General features: G+C 35.5%; 3 protein-coding genes across 4 annotated transcripts; 2 read left to right on the top strand and 1 right to left on the bottom strand.

Annotated features, from left to right (window-relative positions):
- Window positions 1-995: 995 nt before the first annotated feature.
- Window positions 996-9,131, top strand: LOC145582700 (histidine kinase 3-like). 2 transcript variants are annotated; one of them, XM_081639702.1, is made up of 12 exons: window positions 996-1,131; window positions 1,823-2,289; window positions 2,959-3,240; window positions 3,418-3,587; window positions 4,532-4,744; window positions 4,939-5,125; window positions 5,218-5,269; window positions 5,357-5,586; window positions 5,701-5,799; window positions 6,079-7,202; window positions 7,803-8,166; window positions 8,625-9,131. In XM_081639702.1, exons 2-11 carry the CDS (start codon window positions 1,870-1,872, stop codon window positions 8,059-8,061), a joined length of 3,036 nt encoding a protein of 1,011 aa, XP_081495828.1. In that variant the 5' UTR covers window positions 996-1,131; window positions 1,823-1,869; the 3' UTR covers window positions 8,062-8,166; window positions 8,625-9,131. The 2 variants fall into 2 exon arrangements, with proteins under 2 accessions (XP_081495828.1, XP_081495827.1); XM_081639701.1 differs by having other exon boundaries at window positions 1,031-2,289.
- Window positions 9,132-13,836: 4,705 nt separating this feature from the next.
- Window positions 13,837-16,651, top strand: LOC145582701 (nuclear transport factor 2B-like). Its single transcript, XM_081639703.1, has 2 exons — window positions 13,837-14,263; window positions 16,388-16,651. Exons 1-2 carry the CDS (start codon window positions 13,970-13,972, stop codon window positions 16,460-16,462), a joined length of 369 nt encoding a protein of 122 aa, XP_081495829.1. The 5' UTR covers window positions 13,837-13,969; the 3' UTR covers window positions 16,463-16,651.
- Window positions 16,652-18,234: 1,583 nt separating this feature from the next.
- Window positions 18,235-21,323, bottom strand: LOC145581618 (uncharacterized). Its single transcript, XM_081638634.1, has 2 exons — window positions 20,979-21,323; window positions 18,235-18,961 (listed from the first exon to the last, which is right to left on the bottom strand). The coding sequence occupies exons 1-2, from the start codon at window positions 21,153-21,155 to the stop codon at window positions 18,494-18,496; spliced, it is 645 nt and encodes a 214-aa protein (XP_081494760.1). The 5' UTR covers window positions 21,156-21,323; the 3' UTR covers window positions 18,235-18,493.
- Window positions 21,324-23,105: the final 1,782 nt, after the last annotated feature.

The raw sequence follows: 23,105 nt of genomic DNA, 5'->3' as shown, positions 1-23,105 counted from the left end.
CAAGTAGTTGAATTAATAGTGATGAGTGTAAGTGAAAATTAGAAAAATTAAACACACAATAAGGGTCTGTTCTATTCCGTTCTCCTTATTTTCACTTATTTTAGGCCTAATAAGTTCAGATAAATTCAGTTCAGGAAAAATAAATTTAGATAAGTTCAAATGAAGGGAAAAATAAAATTCCAAGGGTTACTCAATATAAATTTTAATAAGTTTATTCAGTTAAATTAAGATAAGTTCAGATAAGTAAAAATTGGGTGAATAAAATACACCCTAAATTACGAAGTAAATAATCAAAGAGGAAAAAAAAAGGAAAAATTTAATGTAATAAGGCCCCGTTCACTTCACCTTATTTTCGTTGAACTAAAATTATTTTTGATGAACTTAAATTATTTTTATGAAACTGAAATTAATTTTACTAAATTGACTATAATTATTTTTATTGATTCTCTATTGTATTTCTTATTTAAAGTTACTTGATTTACAGAATTTATATTATTTTTACTAACTGAAATTATTTTTACTAAATTAAAATTATATTTACTACGAAATACTAATTAAAAAAAAAATTTATTTACTAATGTTTTTTTTTTTTTTTTTAAGTGATGTGAATAGGACCGCCTAAATGGCTAACCCCGGTGAAACACTGAAAACGGGTACACATATGACATTTGCCACCTATTATTCGTCCAACAATCATTATTATTTTTATTTCAACAAAAAAAAATAAAAATATTATCCATGATATTATCTCTCACCCTCAATTTAAAAATAATTTATTTGGACGTAATTGATATCGATAATGGCTTGTTGCTAGCAGACATTTTCACATCCATATTTATTCTTCTATAAATATAAATAATAATAATCCCTTTCATTTTCATTTTTATTTTTACACTATATTATTACTATACAGTACATAATAATTGTACCACTTTTTAATTTTATTTTCATATCATATGCTTAGTTTTTTTTTCTTATACATTTTTTTTGTTCTTTGATTTTGTAGCAGATTCTTCTTCAAACTCTCTCTCTAAATAATAATACTTCCAATTCTTCTTACCTTCCTTATAAGAGAGAAGAGAGAAAGAGAGGGTGGTACCAATGCTTGATCCTTGGACCTAGACTTCAGAGGTTTCATTCTCTTACCTTCCTTACTTTAGCTTGATTTGTGTAGTTTTCTCTAAGTGTCAAAATCTGCAACAACCCACCACATGTTTGATTTATTGCTCCCAATTTTAGTACCTTCTTTAGGATAAGCTTAAGATTTCCTTGTCAGATTCCTACTTTTTTTTTTCATCTAAAATTTTCTAGATTCTGCTTCAATTTGATCAAAACCCTGTCAAATTTATCTGGGGTTAGCTTGAATTTGTTCAAAATTGTGAAATTTTCTGGGGTTTTTCCTCATATCTTGATATGGGTTGTGGTTGGTTGCTATTAGGATAAGCCCAAATTCTGTTTGTTTGGTAAAGGAAATTTGGAATCTTTTGTTTCTGGGATTCCTTATTTTTAATTTTATTTTTGGGTTTAAATTTGATGAAGGATAAGTTAGCATCTTCTTGTATTTTCTGCTATTTTACCAGTTATTTCTGGAAAAAAAAAGTGGGTGGCTAGCTTAATTTTCTTCTTCTTACCCTTTAATTTTTTTTTTAAAAATTTTATTCCTGTCCCTCTTTTTCTGGGCATTTATTCTCTTCAAAATTTGAATTGTTTTTTTTTTAATTTAATCATCTTTCTCTCTCCTACTTTGGGAGCTGAGATTACTAGTAGTTTACTATACAGTGGATGAGTTTGTTACATGTTCTTGGTTTTGGGTTAAAAGCAGGACATGTACTGTTACTGCTATGTTGTTGGATTATCTCTGTGATCCCCATGAATTGGCTGATTAATGGTGGTGTAATGGACGGCAAGCCTTGTTTGCTTGGCGGCGGCGGCAGTGGTGGTGTTGGTGATGGTAAAGTGGTGGGTGATTGGTGGTCGAATATGGTGTCGAATAGCCGTATGATCCACCATTACTATTACCAATATATAGGGTCAATGAAGTTGAGGAAATCATGGTGGAAGAAGCTTTTGGTTGCTTGGGTAGTATTTTGGATCATATTTTGTTTTGGGGTTTTTTGGTTCATGAGTTCATATGCTGTTGAAAAAAGGAAAGAAAGCCTTGCTAGTATGTGTGATGAAAGGGCTAGGATGTTACAAGATCAATTTAATGTTAGTATGAATCATATTCAAGCTATGTCCATATTAATTTCCACTTTTCATCATGGCAAGTATCCATCTGCTATTGATCAGGTATAAATTCCAATGAATTCTATTTTTTTACTAAATATTTGATGATCTTGTTTTGGTTTTGTAGCTCCATGTTTTCCTAAATGATTATGTTATAAGTAGGAAATTAGGAATTATTGGTGTATTTATCATGCATGTGGGCAAATTATTGAGAATTTTTGCAGTGTATTATGATACCTGAAAATTGAATTTTTGATGGGGGGTTGAGGTTTAATTTTTACTCCTGAAATTGTACTTCTGCAGTCAGCAGAGCTAATGGCCTGTGGGTGTTGTGTCCGTTTGTCGGATTTAGCCTGAAATTGCTGGTATTAGGTCATTAGATACTAACTAAGGTGAACTTGGAAGAGAAAACTTTTCACTTGGGTAACCTGGATGAATAGGTAGAATGAGTACACATTCTTGTATGGTTTCAAAGTTAATCGACCAGCATGTTAATCGATCAGTATATGATCTAAAAATTGGAGTATGCAGGTGATTGGGATAGTTTTTGCCTAAGAGTTTGTTATTGTGGTTGTAGAATAGCTCACTCTGCCTCAGAGCTTTTATATTTGTTTTTTGTTTGTTAATTTGTATATGGTCTTTGTTCCTTTAGGTTAAGTCTGATAGTATGATGTTATGGTTTCATTGCTAGTATTAGACACTCAATACTTAACTAAGGTGAACATTGAACAGAAAACTTTTGCAAGATATACAGAAAGAACTGCTTTCGAACGACCTTTAACAAGTGGTGTGGCATATGCTGTGAAAGTGCTCCATTCTGAAAGAGAACAGTTTGAGAAGCAGCATGGCTGGACTATTAAGAGAATGGATACTGTTGAGCAAGAACCTGTTCATAAGGATGATTATGCTGTGGAAAAGCTGGAGCCTTCTCCTGTTCAAGACGAATATGCCCCTGTGATATTTGCACAAGATACCATTTCTCATGTTGTTTCTGTGGATGTGCTTTCGGGGAAGGTTTGCTCTTATTTATTGTCTTTTCATTTTGCTCATAATTATTTGATGTCCATGATACATGTATATCTTGAACTAATGTGGAGTGGCTGATGCTGGTCTTTTAAACCCAAAGGCTTCTAACTTTCTAAGCAACCAACTGTTTGCCTATCTGATCTCAGTTGTTTTGTATTTTGATAGGAGGATCGTGAAAATGTTTTGCGTGCAAGGGCATCTGGAAAGGGAGTTCTCACTGCCCCTTTCCCATTGCTCAAAACTGGCCGCCTTGGAGTTATTTTGACATTTGCAGTTTATAAAAGAGATCTTCCTTCCAATGCTACCCCAGATGAACGAATTCAAGCTGCTGATGGGTATGCCTACAACTAATAATCTCATACGCTAAATGTAGCACCTTCTTTTCAATTTGTGACTTGAATTGAGTTAATATCAGTTTGTTTCATGCATTGTACTACAAACATCAGATGACTATGCACAACCAGAAGTATGAAAGAAAATTATTCCATAGATGTCTCAAGCTGGAAAGATGATAAATGCTAATTTATTGATAAAATTGCATGACAGTTAACCTAAGCTAGTGCAATTTATCCTTATGATACGTTGGTACTTTTGTTGAGTGGAACAAGGAACTTTTCTGACATTACATAAAAAGATTGCTTCAAACAGGTGAAAAAAAAAGAAAAGAATTTTGCTTTCTATTAGAATGGTTAGAAACTAATGAAGCATCAATACTAACACTGCTTAATATTTTGGTAAACTTAAGGCGTGGTTGTGTGATGCCTTCTTGCTCATAGTAATAGAATTGCATTCTTTATGGCGTGGGGGTTTACAGCATGTTGAATTGAGTCATGGTTGCAATTGTGGCAGCGGCCAAGAAACAGATGAAGTCACATTTGGCTGTAATTTCGCTTCGCATCACGAAATGGCCATACCAAAATTTTAACTTGGTCATTCTAACCACCTTTTTTTTTGCATTTTCTTTTCAGAATTGTACTTCTAGTTGTAGTTATTTGTAAAGAAACTAAGAGGCTCTTGCTTCCATAAACAAGCGTAATGGCTACTAACTTACTATTGACAATGGCGGCTTTAACAACCCATGGAGAATGTTGCTGTGTCATTCTGGAAAACATACTATGTGCCAACCTGTCATGTAGCTGCAATGTGAAATTCCATGGTGTATTGGTCTATATTTCAATCAGTGCCAATGAACCATGTAGGCATGAAGTAATTTCGTAGAGTCCTAAGTTGCGAGAGAGTGAGATGTATCATGGATGATAACGTCCTATGTTTGTGGCAGGTATCTTGGAGGGGTCTTCGACATAGAATCATTGGTGGAAAAGTTACTTCAGCAGCTCGCCAGCAAGCAGACAATCCTTGTGAATGTCTATGATATAACTAATCTCTCGCACCCAATCAGCATGTATGGTTCAGATGTATCTGGTGATGAGTTGGAGCACGTCAGCCCGCTAATATTTGGAGATCCTTTTAGACGGCATGAGATGCGCTGTAGGTGAGTATACATGGTTTCTATATTGTTGCTTGTAAAGGTGTGTGTGTATGCCACTGCAGTTTGCATTTTACACAAGGTGCAATTTCTAGGGCTTCAAGCTTACCTTCCTGATTTGTGAGAGAATGTATTGAAACTTTTGCTATTTGGATAAGACTTCAACTCTAGATTTCATTGGTTTTTACATATTTGTGCAGATTTAAACAGAAACCGCCTTGGCCGTGGTTAGCCATTACGACTGCTATTGGGATACTAGTTATTGCGTTGCTTGTTGGTCATATTTTTCATGCAACTCTGAATAGGATTGCCAAAGTGGAGGATGACTATCTTAAGATGACGGAGCTTAAAAAACGAGCTGAGACTGCTGATGTTGCAAAGTCACAGGTACACAGTTCTTTTTTGTGTAACTCGTATACAGAAATTCATAAACAATTTCTATTGTGTTTAGATCTGATCATGTTTTGATTGTCCTGCAGTTTCTTGCTACCGTTTCTCATGAGATCAGAACCCCTATGAATGGTGTTTTAGGTAATTGTTGTCACAAATGTTCTATGTTATCAACATATTATATGAGCATGTGAATGTACAATTTGAGTAACTCATTTCAAATTTCAGGAATGCTTCAAATGCTTATGGACACTGACTTGGATGTGACTCAGCAAGATTATGTAAGGACAGCTCAAGCTAGTGGAAAGGCTCTTGTTTCTCTTATCAATGAAGTTCTTGACCAGGCAAAGATTGAGTCTGGTAAACTTGAGCTAGAGGCGATTACGTTTGATCTGCGAGTAATTCTGGATGATGTGTTGTCCCTCTTTTCGGGGAAATCTCAAGAGAAAGGAATAGAGGTAACCGCTGTTGAGCCTTTCTACCCTTTATTTATCATGTTTGCAGTGCCCATGTGTTCCATTGAAATTTCTTTCGGGACTCAAATTTAACACTCTTCAACTTTGGTATTCTAGCTTGCAGTATATATCTCTGAGAAAGTACCAGATTTGGTTATTGGTGACCCCGGAAGGTTCCGTCAAATTATGACAAATCTAATGGGAAACTCAATTAAAGTAAGTAACAAGTTACAGAACAAGTTTCCTTTTGTTAGTATAACATTCCTAAGAATGTTTGCATATTATTAATAGGCAAAGTATGGAAATTTGATTTTAATTGTAATGAATATTAATAATTAATACTATGCAAATAAATAAATAATAGCAAAGTTAAGTCAATTCCCTGTTAAATCAGACAAATCTCAGGAGTCTCCTTTAGAATTGTTCATTTAGCTAAAAAAAATAGCATAACTTTGATGTATGATTACTTAGCTTGAGTATTTCTTGATTGTGCAGTTCACAGAGAGAGGACACATTTTTGTGACTGTCCATCTCGTGGAAGAGGTGAGAGATTTTATAGAAGTGGAAACCGAGTTATCATTGAGGAACTCTTTGAGTGGCTTGCCTGTTGCAGATAGACGGAGAAGCTGGGCTGGATTCAGAGCTTTCTGTAAAGATATGCCTAGTTCATTATCATTGTCCTCCTCCAACAGTCTTGTCAACCTAATTGTCTCAGTTGAAGATACTGGTTGTGGCATCCCTGATGAAGCGCAGTCTCGTATCTTCACTCCCTTCATGCAAGTAGGTCCTAGAAGTGGAGGCACCGGGATAGGACTGAGTATAAGTAAGTGCTTGGTTAGCTTGATGAACGGGGAAATTGGATTTGCTAGTGTGCCCAAACTTGGTTCTACCTTTACATTCACTGCAGTTTTTAGCAATGCTAACTCAAGTTCAACCAAAAAACAACCGACGAAAAACCAAAATAGTTCAGCATCGGCTGAATTTCAAGGCATGACAGCATTAATTATAGATCCAAGACAAGTTCGAGTGAAGGTGGCTAGATATCATATGCTACGACTTGGTATCAATGTTGAAGCAGCTCCAGATTTGAACCAAGGTTCTGTTATTATCGGTGCCGGAAAGCCATGCATTGATATGGTTTTTATCGAGCTTGAAGTGTGGAACGAATACCTCAAAGATGACTCTTTATCTATCAATAAATTGAGAATTGTCAAGAATGGGACAAGGCTGCCTAAAATTTTTCTTCTAACGAATAGTATCAGCTCCGTAAGAACTTCAAACTCTGGTACTAGTGATGTTGATACTCCTTGTATCATCATGAAGCCCTTGAGGGCAAGCATGGTGGCTGCATCATTGCAACGAGTAATGGGTTTTGGGAAGAAAGGTAATTCCCCTAATGGAGTGTTGCCGACATTGCCACTCCAGCATCTTCTTCGTGGGAGAAAAATTCTTGTAGTAGATGACAATGCTATTAACCTTAAAGTGGCTGCTGGTGCGTTGAAGAAATATGGAGCTGAGGTGGATTGTGTAGATAGTGGGAAAAAAGCCATCGAGAAGCTTTCTCCACCGCATCATTTCGATGCCTGCTTCATGGACATCCAGATGCCAGAAATGGATGGGTATGTATCTTTCTACTGCAACTATGGATGTCTTTCTTTTTGTGTTAAAAAAAATGAATGTCTTTCTTTTTGCCATTTTGTATTTGAAAAACCAAGCCATTGCTCTATAGTCATACTACTTTTTGTTCTAAGATATACTGTAATTTGTTTTACCTAGTTGATTTGATCCCAAGTCATTCTAAAAATCTAAAATGCCGATGTGATTTTATTTGTAACTATGTAATACCTATACAATATTAAATGCCACTTTACAAGATCGATGCAGTTTTAAGTAAATTACATTACTACTTAACATGTAAGCATTTCGATAGATCAATCTATGTTTTGGATAAGATGAAGAATATTAAGAAAGACAAATAATAAAAGTATAATAGCAACACCTCCAATCTATGTTTTGGATGAGTTCATAGGTGCAATTTGAACTTGACTCTATGCTATATAAATTTTCAGTTTTCGAATCTGAAATATTCAAGTAACTAGTACCATAATGTATCCAGAAAGCTGTTCTGTCGGATTTTCTTACTAGTGGTGTTTTATCTACTACATGCAACTGTTTGTCTGATGTCTTTGAGTCTGTCTTTTCTGAATTCCTTTATGCAGATTTGAAGCTACCAGGAAAATCCGTGAAAAAGAGCACCACATTAATGAGCGTATCCATCGTGGTGAAGAAACTGCTGCGGCCTATAAAAACATTTCAAGCTGGCATGTGCCTATCTTGGCCATGACTGCAGATGTTTTTCAAGCAACGCATGAGAAAAGCCTTGAGTGTGGCATGGATGGATATGTCTCAAAACCATTTGAAGCAGAACAACTTTATCGTGAAGTGTCACGCTTTTTCAATAAGAGTTCGGAGCAATGAGTAAGCCTCTTACCTTCACAGGAAGTTCCTCAGATGGCATAAGCGCAAGCTTCTTGTCTCTTGGATGCTTTGGGCTTCATAAGTGGTCTTCTAATTTGCATATAAGTAAGTTTCCCAAAACACGCCTAGGAACTTGTTTAGCATCCTTGTTCATTTTTAGTTTTGAGTTACTCTTGCCATTATCTGACCACTGAACTTTTATATTTCATGTTAACGGTCACCTAGAATATCAGTATACTATTCCTAGAAAAGATTAAAACACCATTGCAATGTTAATGTTAACAACTTCTTAATCTCTGTGCATGACCTTAATAGACACTTATTTGGGAATGGGACGAGTGTGTTCGAAAACTAACATCAAATTGTATTTAGCAGTTTTCAGTTTTTAATTTCTGATTCTTAAAATTCAGAAATCTTTAAAGTAGCAAGTTTTGAACTATATCCATTCTGTAGGGTTGTGACTTGTGACAGTCTTCAGAGTTCAGATGGTATGTATATTCCATCCATTATTGTATTAGTGTTTATTGCATTCACCAACATTTTCTTCTGTTGATAAATTGCAGAAAATGATTGATTTCAAAATGAGGGATGAGATACATACCATACTTGATCGGTGATGTTTGGTTGCTCTTAGAAGCTAAATTCCTGACACATTTGTAAGATTCTTTCCGACGGGAGACAGACGTGTAGGATAAAATCCCCATGTAAGTGAAGAGCCTTTCTTGAGCCTTTTTTTCAGAGTTCATAGCTCCTCACGATGGGCTTTGAAAGAATTTGCCTGACTCGAGTTTGGTGCCACAATCCTCATTTGGACAGTATTTGTTTGTATCATAGATTAGCGTTTGCACATCAACACAGCGTGTAAAGAATGCGCCATGTATAGATTACTCCAAAAATAAGACTTAGAAATCCTGTCATATATCATCACATTTCCTTCACTCACTAATTGTGATGGGAGGGATTATAGTATTATAATCACCATTTGAATGTAAATTATTGAACGTGTACGCTGAGTATAGTTTGTGAGTTGTATATAATCGACTTTTATACTCTGGTGATTTTCTTCTTCATGTGGTATCAACTGCGTGCATGAATGAGAGATTTGATTCTCAGCTTCTTCGCTGTTAAAATTTACATAATCAAAGATACGAATTCTGAAGGGTTGAAGGATCAAGGTTCTCGACGAAAACTGTCTTGAATGTTGAATGAGTCCTGCATGAATTGATGAACATATGTGCAGCTAAAGAAATTACTGTGGAATATGTTGAGGTCTGTTGAAATTTAAAATCTTAAGGCTACAGTCTTCTTTTCCATTTCTGACTTCTGAGTTCATGGGAGTGTAGAATAGTTGGGCTCGGTCCACGTCTAAGCCCATCAATGGTTTCCTTATTTATTTATTTTTTTAAAAAAAAGTCTCTTTAATCAAATTTAAATGCTCATTTCTAATCGGAAAAATGAAAATAAATAATCCCACTTTTATTCGGTTTGACAATAATAATCCCACCTTTAATTATTACGAGGTTAACCTTTACACCATTACCTTCCTAAACCCTTTTCTTCTCCAACGAATTTTCTTAGACCTCCATTTATACCCCCATCCATAGCCACCACCACATCACAGCCCTCACACCACCCAAACCACCACCCCTAAGACGAAAATGTGTCCTCTCTTTTTTCTTTCCCCAGCAACCACCTGCATCTCCTTGCAAACCCAGCCCCACGAACGGCGGTGGCTTGACCGCTTGAGCCCACCCAGAAACTCCCCTCGCCCTGAAAAACCCTCCCCTAAATATCCCCTTCCCCCGGCCTGAACAACCTTGGCTTCAGCTTTAACTTGTATCGCTGCCATTGATTTCACCACCAGCGTCAACACGACAATGTCAGAACTAGCCAACATTTTCCAGCTCTGACACTCATAATAATAAAATGAACAACTTCAATTAATCCAACAAATTAACTTCAAACTTCTATTAATCCAATAACTTAAGTTCAAACTTCAAAATATTTTCTAGAAAAATGGAATTGAAGGTGAATCTGAACTGGAGAAAAATGATGAAATTAGGAGAGAGAAAATGTCAATGGAACTTGGCTTGTGATTTAACAGGTTTTATGGAATCAACATAAGCTCTAATGGAGAAAGGGGGGATCCATGTGCGAGATAAGCTCCGGTGGGAGGAGATCAGGAGAGTGGAGGGAAGGTGAAGTTGGCTGTTTTTTTAGGGGGTTGTTATTCGACGCCCGCAAATTACTCAAATCGCCCGCAAATTATGAATGAATTTACGTTATTACCCCCAATCTCTAACTTAACCTCTTTCTCTCTCCTCACTTAAAATCACCACCACCACCACCCAACACCACCACCGCCACTGCCACCAACGTAAAACAACATCCACCACTTTAAATCACCACCACCACCGCTTTATTTTTTTTCGCCGGAAAAGTAGACGAACCGTCCTGTCTAGGCGGTTCAACCATGGTCAAACAGCCTAGGGAAAACGGTTTGACCGTGGTCAAACCGCCCAGGCTAGGCGGTTCGACCGTGGTCAAACCGCCCAGGCTAGGCGGTTCAACCATGGTCAAACCGTATTGCCTAGGCGGTTTGACCGTGGTCTAACCGCCAAAAAAAAAAAACGGTTTGACCACGGTCAAACCGCCTAGGCAATACGGTTTGACCATGGTTGAACCGCCTAGCCTGGGCGGTTTGACCACGGTCAAACCGTATTGCCTGAGCGGTTTGACCATGGTCAAATCGCTTTTTTAGGGCGGTTGGAGCATTTTCCGGCAAAAAAAAATTATTTAGTCATCCGCAGTGGAGATGCGACATTTGGGGGGTGGTTATTGGGCGGCGGTGGACTGTGGTGGGGGTGGTTGTTGGGTGGTGGTGGACAGTGGTGAGGGTGGTTATTAGGCGGAGGTGGGCAGTAGTGGCGGTTGTTTGGCGGTTTGGCACTAGGGGTAACATTGTAATTTCATTCATTAAATGCGGGCGATGTGATAAATTTGTGGGCGTCGTTTAGCGATTCACTTTTTTATTACTTTTTTTTTTTTTTTAATTTTTTTTTATTTTTTTTTTTTTTTATTTTTTATAATTTGTAAAATAGAGACCAATTAAAAAACGACACATGTCAAGTGACCTCCCCCAACAGGTTACCAACCTAACAAAACCTGTCAAAAGTGGGATTGTTTTGGAATACATTGAAGGTAGGATTGTTATTATCAGACCGAGTAAAGGTGGGATTATTTATTTCATTTTTCCTTTCTAATAATCAAAACTAGTTTATTATTATTATTATACATAAATATTTTGCAACTCATTTAATACTTGAATTATATATTAATGAGATGACAGAGATATCATGGGTTGCCAAAGTTATTACTGCTATATGGGTTTTCCTATAAGCTTTTTGTGCAATTTTATGGTATGGGCATTCAAGGTTAATCAAAGCAAAGCCTATGCAAAATTGCAAAAAACCATTTACGCGAGTATTTTTGAAGGCTACACAAGAATGCCCACGATGTTAGCTAAAATAACCTCCTTAACTTGTATGTTTTGTTTTCGCCTTATTGAGTAGAGACTAGCCACAGAGCTAGGGAAGGGCATGATATAGTCATTGTGGGCCAATAACAAGGATGGGAAATTGATCATACAGAGATAATGGGTATACCAGAATTGCACATAAGGCTATGATCTCACAAGTTTTAGGCTAGATAGGGCTACTCATGACTAGCTTATTTGATCTCGAGAATGTAATATCATGTGATGATTTCAATTAGGGTTGGTTCAGATTCGAGCTTTAGGTGTATGTTAATTTCTATTGAGTCAAGGATGAATCATGTCAATATATTATCATATTAGAGCTGATCAACATAATAATTAGAGGAGTAAAAAAACTGACATGATGCAACTAAATCCAACCTAACTCGAAAGTGAATTGTTCCATGATTTTACTTGCATGGGCACAATAGTTTGTTATTTTGTATGACTCAAACCGATTCCATTGAACCCGACCTAATAACCCAAATTGTCAAATTAGCACCTCTAGAATATTTCGTATTACAAGATGAGTTAAAAACATACCTCTATCTATATCTTCTTCTTTTTAAATGTATGAGAAAACACTTATGAATAGTGTGAGTACAATTATATCCTTAATTAAAATATTTGTTTGCCTATATGCCCTTATTGATATGATGTTAACTACATCTAAACTTTTCCTTGTGATTTAATGTTTGAACTGGTGTTTGGCCCGGGCGTTGCTCCGGGTGTTACTTTGAGTATTTTTATCATTATTATTATTAAAGAGCTTGAAAGAATTTTTTTATTGTCGAAAATTATAATATTACAATAACAATAATAAATAGTTTTGAATAATTTTGCTTTTATTTCTAATATGTATTTATATATTTATATGCATAGATAGAGCAACATTAGCTTATAGCTTGGATGGTAATAAGTTGGTCTTCATTTAATGAGGTCTTGTGTTCAAACCTTATTAGATGCATTTTTGGTTAACCATGACATGAAACAAAAATGTGCTAAAAATACACATGGCATATTGAATGATGATGTGGCATTATGCTGGTGCAAGAATGAGATACACGTGGCACATTGACATTTTTAAGAACGCTTTTTAATATAGAAGTATAGATATAGATTCTTATGAAAAGTGTTTGGATAATTTTACCATCTAAATGTTTATCTACTTATTTGTTGGAACTCTTAAGAACGGCGTCCAAATGTTTATACCACTAAACATATTTGTTTACATTTAATTTATTAATTTCTTATTAGTGTTGTTAACAATTGAAAATACTTTCTAAACATGACTAGATATGGCACGCATACTCGTCAACTACTCTAGTTATATTCAACCCATATATCCTTAGGGGTCGTTTAATTTGGGGGTATTCATCAAAGGGATTGAGAATCAACTACTCTCATTCCTTTTATTGTTATTTGTTAGGCCATTTTTCCCATTCCCTTTACCCTCTTCATTCCCCTAAATCCTTCCAAGTTGATTCTTCACCCCCTAGGTATTTCCATTCCCTAACCACCCCAACAACACCATAGCACCATCTTACTACCTACCCAAACCATCGAAAAACCCAGCCACCGCACCGTCATTCGTCCCCCCCACCCTTGGCCACACCTCCCCTACCCCTTGACACCGCTCCCTGCGCCCGCACATCTCTCCTCTTCCCGGAAAAAACCTCCCCCAGCACCACAAAACCCTAGAAACAATTCCCTCTCCCCGTAAAACCGTCGGCCGACTCTCCCACCACCCAAAAGCTAGGGTTTTGAGGGTGGTGGGAGAATCGGTCGACGGTTTTACGGGGAGAGGGAATTGTTTTTAGGGTTTTGCGGGGCTGGGGGAGGTTTTTTCGGGGGAGGGGAGAGTTGTGCGGGCGCGGGGAGCGGCGCAAGGGGCGAGGGATGTGCTGCAAAAGGCGCTGAGTGGTAGGGGAGGTACGACGAGTGGTGGGGTGGTTGGAAAAGGTGGGAAGTGAAGCAATTAGGTAGTTATGTGGTGGTTGGATTGGTGGCAGTGTTTCCCTTTGTTTTTAAAACTAATAACATAGAAAATTTAAGGTAATTTCATTCCATTTCCTTTATTTATCCCATTCCATTTACCTCGTGTGAGCCAAACGACCCTTTAATCCTTTTAAAAGCTTGAAATATAATTTTGTCGAACAAACCCTTAAAAAAAACGCGTTGTTTATTTCGCCCCTCATCCGCGCCTGATTTGCCCCCTTTTTCCAGTGGCGTAAATCTGAGGCTACCCACACCAAATAAAAGATCCTTCACTCCCAAATCACACCCTTCGTGATCTTCATTTTTTCTGAGAGAAGAGGAGAGAGAAAAACAACCACAACTCCACTACTCCAGAACCAAAATTAGGGCACAAAAATGGATCCAGATGCAGTAGCAAAGGCATTCGTTGAGCACTACTACTCCACATTCGATTCTAATCGTCCAGGATTAGCGAATTTGTACCAGGATTCATCCATGTTGTCCTTCGAAGGCCAGAAGATTCAAGGTACTCAAGCCATTACTGCTAAGCTTACTGGCCTTCCTTTTCAGCAGTGTCAACACTCCATCTCTACCGTCGATTGTCAGCCTTCCGGCACCGGCGGCATGCTTGTTTTCGTCTCTGGTAACCTCCAACTCGCCGGCGAACAACACGTTCTCAAATTCAGTCAGGTAATTCTAATTCTTTATCAATTTTGTTTATGATACGCTTTTTTTGTTTGTTTGATTGTTGATGATTGCGATTATTCGATTAATTAGGGTTTTCTGCATGTTTTCGTGATTCTTTTTGGTTATATTTACTCATTTTGTGATGGTTTGTGTTTTTTTTATGTTTGATCTGTGTGTTTGATGTTGATTTTCTGAGATTTTGCTGTTATTGTTACGGTAATTGGATGATCAATTGATTACGCTTTGGATATTAGGGTTTTTAGCTGTTCGAGACTTATTTGGAGGTTGTTAGAGCAATCTTAGGGTTATTTTGTACCTGGAATCGATTGGTAGTGTATTGGATTGTGGTTGTGTAGAGCATGTGCTGCACTGTTGGTGTAAATAGGTTCATTATGGGCAAGGTTGAAGAGGAAGGACGAAGGAGAGGGCCGAGGCATTTGTAATAATTGAAAATTTTAAATCAACTAGTTTACTTCATTAATATTTTCCTTCTCATTTGGCTTGAATATAGTAAAGATTGTGTACTTGGAATTGATTGTTAGTGTTTTAGATTGTGGATGTATAGAGCATATGCTGTACAATTGGTGTAAATAGGTTTATTAGGGGCAAGGTCGAAGAGGAAGGACGAAGGAGAGGGCCAAGGCGTATGCATGAATTGACCATTTTGAATCAACTAATTTACTTCAATGATATTTTCTTTCTCATTTTGCTTGAATAGAGTTTTAATGTTCTGTTGTATTTAGGACTGTCCCCTGCAATTTTAAGGTTTAAGGTTTTTTGAACCTTCAAATTGGAACGTTAATGGTGTGACTGTTTCTGCTTATCAAATGTGGAGGATACAATTGGCGTAATTAGGTGTACAGAATTAATTATTTAATTTTGTTGTCTATCTGCACAAATGACTAGGACGCTTTGATGGTCTTTTATCTATTTGGACAACTATAAGCATTTGATCAGTTATTTGTAGTATTTTGCATAATTTCAAGGAATTTTTAACAATTATCACCTACAATTGTTGTTATTTTAGCAATTACCACCTATATATATATATATATATATTTTTTTTTTTTTGAATTTTACCACCAACTATTTTTTAAAATATCAAAACTTCTTGCCTACTTGGCTCTCAACTCAAATGTGACGTCATGTGGGTCCCACTAACTACCTTCACACCCATTTTTCCTCCCTTTCTTTCTTTCTCACTCTATTTTTCATTCCCCCTGTGTTGTACTTCTCTCAAAATTGGAAAAAAACTTCAATTCGTCAAATAATTAACATGAAACGTAATTTAATTTGAAGTTTTTCCCCAATTTTGAGAGGAATACACCTATAGGGGAATGAGAATTTGAGAGAAAAGGAGGGAAATAGGGTGGGTGAGAAGCTAGTTAGTGGGCCTCACATGACATCACGTTTCATTGTCAAAATTTCCTAATTTCAATGTTGTTTACTATTTAAACTACGCGTCCTCTTCTATTGTCGATCAGAGAATCTCATGAAGCAGTGGCTTCCTATTGTACTACTGCATGCCTTTTTACTTAACCAGTTTCTAGAATTATCATCAAGGGTTTTTTATTTTGAAAAGGCTCTAAGATATTCAATAATATATGAGTTCATTGGCTGTAAAAGAAATGGTGTTGTTCTCACCTGCTATTGTTAAGCTTTCTTTGGCTTGGAATTTATATCTGATAAATGATAATCCATCAATCAGAAACACCATTCAAATATTTCAATGTTTCTGTTTTATGAGTTGAAACTCCAATGTGTCCATGGTTTACCAGTTTCTTGATTATTTTATCTGAGTTCTACATTAAGTTAAATTTGTTGAATCTTAAATAGCTAATCAAATCTGTTTTCATAAAGGGCTTCTTTTACTTCCGGAATCTCTGCAAATATGATTGCTGTCACTGAGAGAATCTTGTCTGCTGACTCTTTTTTCTTTGGCTTCTGATTTTTTTTCTTAGTAGTGTTTTGAATTGTTTTTCTATGGGTAACAAGGAGATTGTATAACCTTCACTTGAGATCATTGAAGCCTTGTTTGTTCTCACTATCATTCATGGTTATAACCGTCACTTTGAGGTCATTGAAATCCTGTTTGTTCTCATATCGTTCATGTTTTTTTTCTTCTAGATGTTCCATTTGATGCCAACACCACAGGGAAGCTTTTACGTGCAGAATGACATATTCCGGTTGAACTATGCTTAGATACAGTGATAAGGCTCAGTTTGTCAACAAGGGTCGAAGAAATGTGTGGTCTTTGATTGTCCAAGATTGGTGATTACTATGTTGTAGTTCCATAACTCTTTGGAAACTGGAATTATTTTTGGCTGGTCATGTTTAATCATTGTCTGAATTTGCTTGTTACATTTGTCTTTAAAAATTTGGATTCTGGCATTTGTATGGGCAGTCTTTGGATGTTACGCTGAACGAACACCTCCATTCTTCAAAATTACATATACCAGAGCTATTTTTTTAAATTGTTTTCCTTCAGTCTCTGTTTGTCTATCTCTCTGATAACACATTCGTGTGCTTGTGCCCATACTTGTGCTTTGGCAGGAGCCAAGAGGGGTTGTTGGTATTCTGGTATTGTTTTGTGGATACGGTTGTAGCAGGATGAGCAATGTTGTACGTGCACACACACTGAGAGAGAGAGAGAATTTTTTTTGAGATATTAGAGGATGCATTCTAAGATGTTGTAATGTTTGAAATCATATACGTCTAATATTTGGTCACATAAATAGCTTGTCACATAAATTGTTTCTATCATCTAAATAGCTTCTTGAGGCAGTGTTGGGTTTGTGGGAAGCATTGTGACCTTTTTCTTTTCCGGGTTTGAAAAAATCGAAAATTGTTTTCAAAATTGAGATGAACCATGTTTCGGGCCAATGTTGGTAATTTTTCGAAATTAAAGTGTATGTGTGAGGTTTCTCCTAGGGGTTAGGGTTATATAAGTTGGTTTGGAACAATGGTATGCTTACCAATAGGTTTATAGGTGTATAATGTCTTGAGAATGTGGTTTAGATATGTGGACATGTGACTATTTTAGAAATAAATATGTTACCACTAATAGTGAGATCGAGTTGCTAGAGATGGTTCCAAATTTCCAATGATCAAATTTGGCATCTTGGAAAATTACTAATTTGTCGGCAATCCTTCATCTAAATTTGTGCCGTTGATCATTCCTAAATTCATTACATAAGGTGGTTATATTATCCTACTCTTTTCTTTTCATAATAATCACAATAGTTTGACTAACATGTGTCAATAAACTTTGACCATGAATGTACATAATCATATATTAGTACGAAGCATAAAAAGTTAATATTTTAGGTATATACATAAAGATTAGTGCAAAAATATTTTACTGTGTATGTAACAACATTTGTTTTTTAATATACTGGTAAACAACACAATCAAAGTATAGGACAGTGTAAAAGTCAAACTATTGTAATTATTCTAAAATATCAAATAGAGGTAGTATTATACTATATTGATGGTGTTTCATAATGAAATAAATAAATGGAAGAGAAGTCTTTCTATCTCAATATGGAATAGTATACATAACTTCATAATGGAATAGAACCTAATCTTAAAACCCCAAATTATTTTTTTGTTTGAGACTAGACTGAAGAATAATCATTATTGATATGGAAAATCATCAATATATAAATAAGGGTTAAGAAAAAGTACTATATTCTACTTTATGTGAGCTCTGTTCTTTTTAATTTGACCTGTTTCTTTTATCACGCTTGCTAATGCAAAACTTTAACGATCAATGACTTTAATTCTTCTTAAGTGAAAATTAAAAGTTATATATTATAATAGTACTTATTGTGACAAATTTAAAAAGACCCCACATGAATATATTTTTCCTTACGTATTATTCACAAAAGACGGACAAAGGAGAGGTGATAAACAATGTAAAAGTCAAAGCGGGTTAAGTAAAAAACAACGGAGAAACTATTACGTAAGGACCATATCTAATGTGCACAAACAATCCTTCCTTTCCTCAATCACCTTATTCCCGCGTCAAAGCAACCCCCAAACCTCAAAAAATGCTCAAAACTGGCACTCCCTATAAAAATATTGAAGTGAACTATTGATCATCAAAATTTAAAAAGCATACAACAGTTTCTTTTGAGCAAACTAAGTTTGATGTTTTCGTAACTCAATTCACAGTGAAAAGCTTTACACTTAATCAATGCGAGAAAATTAAAAAAAGGAAATGCAAAACTGTCATTCACCGTCCCCATTTATCAATCCTGCAATATCCATGCTGGGAAGTTTAAGAGGGTTCTCAGACGTCTCTCTCCCATTTACCTTAGCAAGTACAGAACTTTCATCTGCTTCTTCCTCTTGAAATGCGCGGCGTTTAACCATTCCGGTAAACATTTTCCCAAGAGATTTAAATGGATTAGAAAAGCCAGACTTTAGCTTTAGTAACAGGGAGACCTCAGAGACTTGCCAAGCAATAGTGAGAACAATAAGAGCTGAAAGTAACCAATGTGTAGTTCTGTTCTGTTTATTTAATTTTTTCAATTCTTTAACTACATCTTCTGCTTCAACCGCTGTGTTTTTCTTAGAAGCCTCACTTTCATCACGGCTCTTTGGTTCTTCTTCACTGGCTCTACCTGAAGGTACCTCCTTTGGCTCAACTGATAGCTCATTTTGGTTGGTAATTTCATCTTCTTTCATGGTTTCCAACTGTTCATATAAAACAAATAATTAAAATTGCCTCTGAATTTTTTTGACAGAAGTTATCATTATATGTAGTAGTATGCAAAATCTTCCAAATACAAGAACGTAGACTGATATGTTCTCGAGAATCAGCAATATTTGCAGATTACAATTACCTGAAGCCTCTTAAGTACTACTAGAGTTATTTGAATAACTATCACAATAATGTACCACCACAGGACCACAGCAATCTAAAAGTACCATCATATAAGAATGTACGACCACAAGATTTTAGAAACACTAGCACAAATTCACTGCACCACCAAAAACATGGAATTGGACTGGTTCCGTTGATCCCAGAGATAAACTTGAAGTTCTGCACAATTATAGTAGCCGCACACATTTCTTACATTTAGGTAGCCTATTTATCTCCTACCACCAATGGATCATCCAGATTTTGCAAGCTTAACAGCTTATTGAGCATACATAGTAAGACTATCATCTATCACTAGGTTCATGACAGACAAGAAGCATTGATCTATGGTTTTTCAGAAAAGAAGCCTCAACAATCTACATTGGATGTGCAACTATGTTCACTCCCTGGACCTCAGACTATTATACAAGCTCGTATTAAATGGCAGAAGTTAAACAATTCATACACAGAAACCAATTATACCATATGTCCACTAGATATACACAGTATAATTCTATTTCATGTCCCACCCTACTTCAAGTCTGGAGCAAATCAGTTTTCTATTCCATTATGTGTCTCATTGGCTATCCCAAATATTTGTCGTCCTGCTAAATCACAAACTTACAAAAACAATGGATGAAATGGATGCATCATAAGGAATGTGGTACATTAACACACAAAATAGGGCAATATATAGGTTATATGATCTGAATTTTAATCAATTCTAAGCCATCATTTAGATATCCCAGCTTGCTAAGCGCACTTACAGGCTTACAGCAGACAGATCATGCAAAAACAGTTAATAATATGCACAGTTCAGTAGTCAGACTACCACATAAAACCTATATTCAGCTGTATAACTGATGAATTCAGAGAATTTTAGCTCAGGCACTTTCTAGTACAAATACATAGTCATAGTTTTGCGGTCACACATCATCCAAACCACATCACAATCCTAGCTTTTGTAAAGAACTTCACTACTGTGTAGCAGCCAAGTGGCCGCTGCTGACTCAACTGTCCTTGACTAACACCAATCAACCTAAACATAGAAGCATAAGAACAAAAATGGAAAGTATTGCTAGGTAAAAAAAACAAATTAACACCTTGTTTTAACGTTAGCTATCGTTTGACTAACTAATACTCCTCTGTCCAAACTTAACAGTCTAGTCTCAGTCACACATAGGTTATTTATCACACTATCACAAAACAAATTACGAAGTAGTTGTATAATCCTCTCTCCACCACTCCATTCGTGAAATGGTATGTTCGATAATAATAAGCTAATTAAAAACTATTTTAGGAAATGTAATAACTTTTTTGTAACATGTTATGTGAGTATATGACAATTAATTCCGGACCAAGGGAGTAATTATGTCACTAATGGATCTTCAAACGAGTAAAAACTATTTTACATACTCCGTACTTCATACTTCCTCTGTTTCTTATCAGCCGACACGTTTTTATAGTCACGTTTATAATTACACAAATTCAATTATTAATATCTTTAATTACCGATAAGCAAAAATTATAAAAAATTGATATTTTGAAAATATATATTGAATCTCACCCGACTATATTTTTCTTCACATATAAATCACAAAACATGGTCAAATAAAAATGTATAAATAGTGCTAAAGTCAAAACGTGTTAACTAATAAAAAGCGGAGGTCATACCATTCATTTCACACACATAATTCTAATCTAACTGCACTTTATCAATCCAGATTTATGAAAAATTGCATATTCACATATATATCAGAAAACCTATAATTCATATAAATTACACTCCATAAATATAATACAATATAGCAAATTATATAAAATATCAACAATAATCCGAATTGTTGGTACCTGAGAAAGCAGTTTTACGAGGAGCTGGCGTTCGCCATCACTGTCGTTTCCCATGGAAGTTTCTGTAGCTGATGATTGTTTGGATTCAATAAATTGGTGAATAGTTTTCTGAATTTCATCAATATTTTTGCTGGTAATTGCTGAACTTTCCATTTTTAGTAAGGATTGATTTATCATGTAATGGGAGCATTTGAGAATTTTGAGGATATTTTAATTAATTGGGAGGATTTCTAAGTATCTTTTGTGACTAAAAATTGACAGATTTCATACATTTCGGATGTAATTTGACTACTTCTTTCTTTCCCAATTATTCAATTAGACAAGAGAACAAGACAATGCCATTTTTGGTATTTTATTTAGATTATTATTAATCATTACGAAATTGAGATATACTCGCAACTGTTTAGTTATGTATTGCCTCAATGCCTTGTGACACATTTCGATTAAAAAAAAAAAAAAACACTAAACTTTAATTGTATATAAAAAGATAAGATTGGCGATCTTAAAGGGCATGTTCTAATTTACTGAACTGAACTGATTAGACTTGAATTGAACTGAAATGAATTGATTGGAGCTGAACTGAAATTAAGCCGAAGAGAGCAGGCCGTTTGTCATACATGTTTAGATTATTACTCCCTCCGTCTCCAAATGATAGTACCCTATGGCAAATTTTAGTCCCAAAATGTTCACCCCATTTGCTTTTTCCAACAACCATTAATACTACCTTTGTTTCTTATTATGTGCAACAAAGGAATATTTAATGTCTCACAAATAATACCCCTTTATTGCACATAATAGAAAACGGAGGTAGTATTAATTTTTTACCAAAATTCCCTCCAATTTGCAACAATATTTGTGCATATTTAACTTTCCCATATACTTTTATTACTTTTTCTCTCTACTTTTTTACATACCCAATGTTAATTTACTTTTTTAATGTACTTTTACTATTCTTATTCATGTTTATTAATTCCCGTGAAAAATGCCCATAAGAAAATATTAAAAGGAGAGGGAGAGATTAATAATTTAACCAATATATTTAATAATTATATATTTATATGCGGTTGTTATTTTTAAACGAAGATAGATTTTGTTATGAAATAAATAAATAATAGTATAAATGTAACAATATACAACAAATTTTTAAAAAGTCACAAAGGACAAATGATGAATACCTTATATAGGTTGGATACCTTCCATACTTTAATCATCTAATTTTGTTACACTCCGCATGAGATTGAATTTAATGGAGAGTTGTCAGATTTTTTTTTTTAAAAAAAAGGCTTTCATGGCCACCTGTTTTTTTTTTCTTCAAATTTCTAAAGTTTCTTGTTTCTAGGATAGAACACATATTCTATTTAAAAAAATAAATAAATAAATAAATAAAAGGATAGAACACATATTGTAAAGTTGAATTCTCTAAAGTTTTAAATTCAAAATAAAGTTTTTAAAAAGCTTTTTACTAATCTTAATCGCGGCATCATTTTGTTTTTGTAAAAAAAATAAAAATAAATCGTGGCATCATTTTCATCGGTGAATGGGGATGATGATGTTTTTATTGCATGCTTGTGTTTGTTTTTTTATACTGTTTTGTCGATATTCGAATAATAAAAAGTTTAAAGGATATTCCCTTTCCTTGCCCGGAGTAGGAAACTTCTCATATGAACGAAAGACTGTGGACTTCTCCGGTTGCTTGCGGAGTAGGAAACTTCCCAAAGAGGAATACAGGTCAAGTAAAAGAAAACGAAGGAAGCACTTGTATATAGAAATCTATTCCGTATTTGCTTAGCTAACTTTCTGATGTCTTGAACTTGGTTCGCCTGCCATTGGGTGTGTTTCCAGTTCAATATCGCTCTTGCTGGTTCGTTGTCTAAGCAGCCTCTCTTGAGGATCATATTGCGTTCTCTTGCATTGGCCAATTCGTCCATCCAATTCATATAACTCTATGCCTGCATCACGGTATTGGCAAAAAATCGGCTTCCCCCCTCAGGATGAAGGCCTACCCTGCATTTCTGCTGCACATGAAATAGCAACTCTCCATTCACCCGGCTTTCTTGTATTAGGATCCTTCCATACTGGGGAGATGAAGCCACAAGAGTTTGCCTGAGGACCAAGTATGTGACGTGA

The sequence above is a fragment of the Chenopodium album genome, chromosome 15 (assembly GCF_948465745.1).
Source record: "Chenopodium album chromosome 15, dcCheAlbu1.1, whole genome shotgun sequence".
NCBI lineage: Eukaryota > Viridiplantae > Streptophyta > Magnoliopsida > Caryophyllales > Amaranthaceae > Chenopodium > Chenopodium album.
Note: the sequence above shows the minus strand (reverse complement) of the source record. Positions and strands in the feature narration are given on the sequence as shown.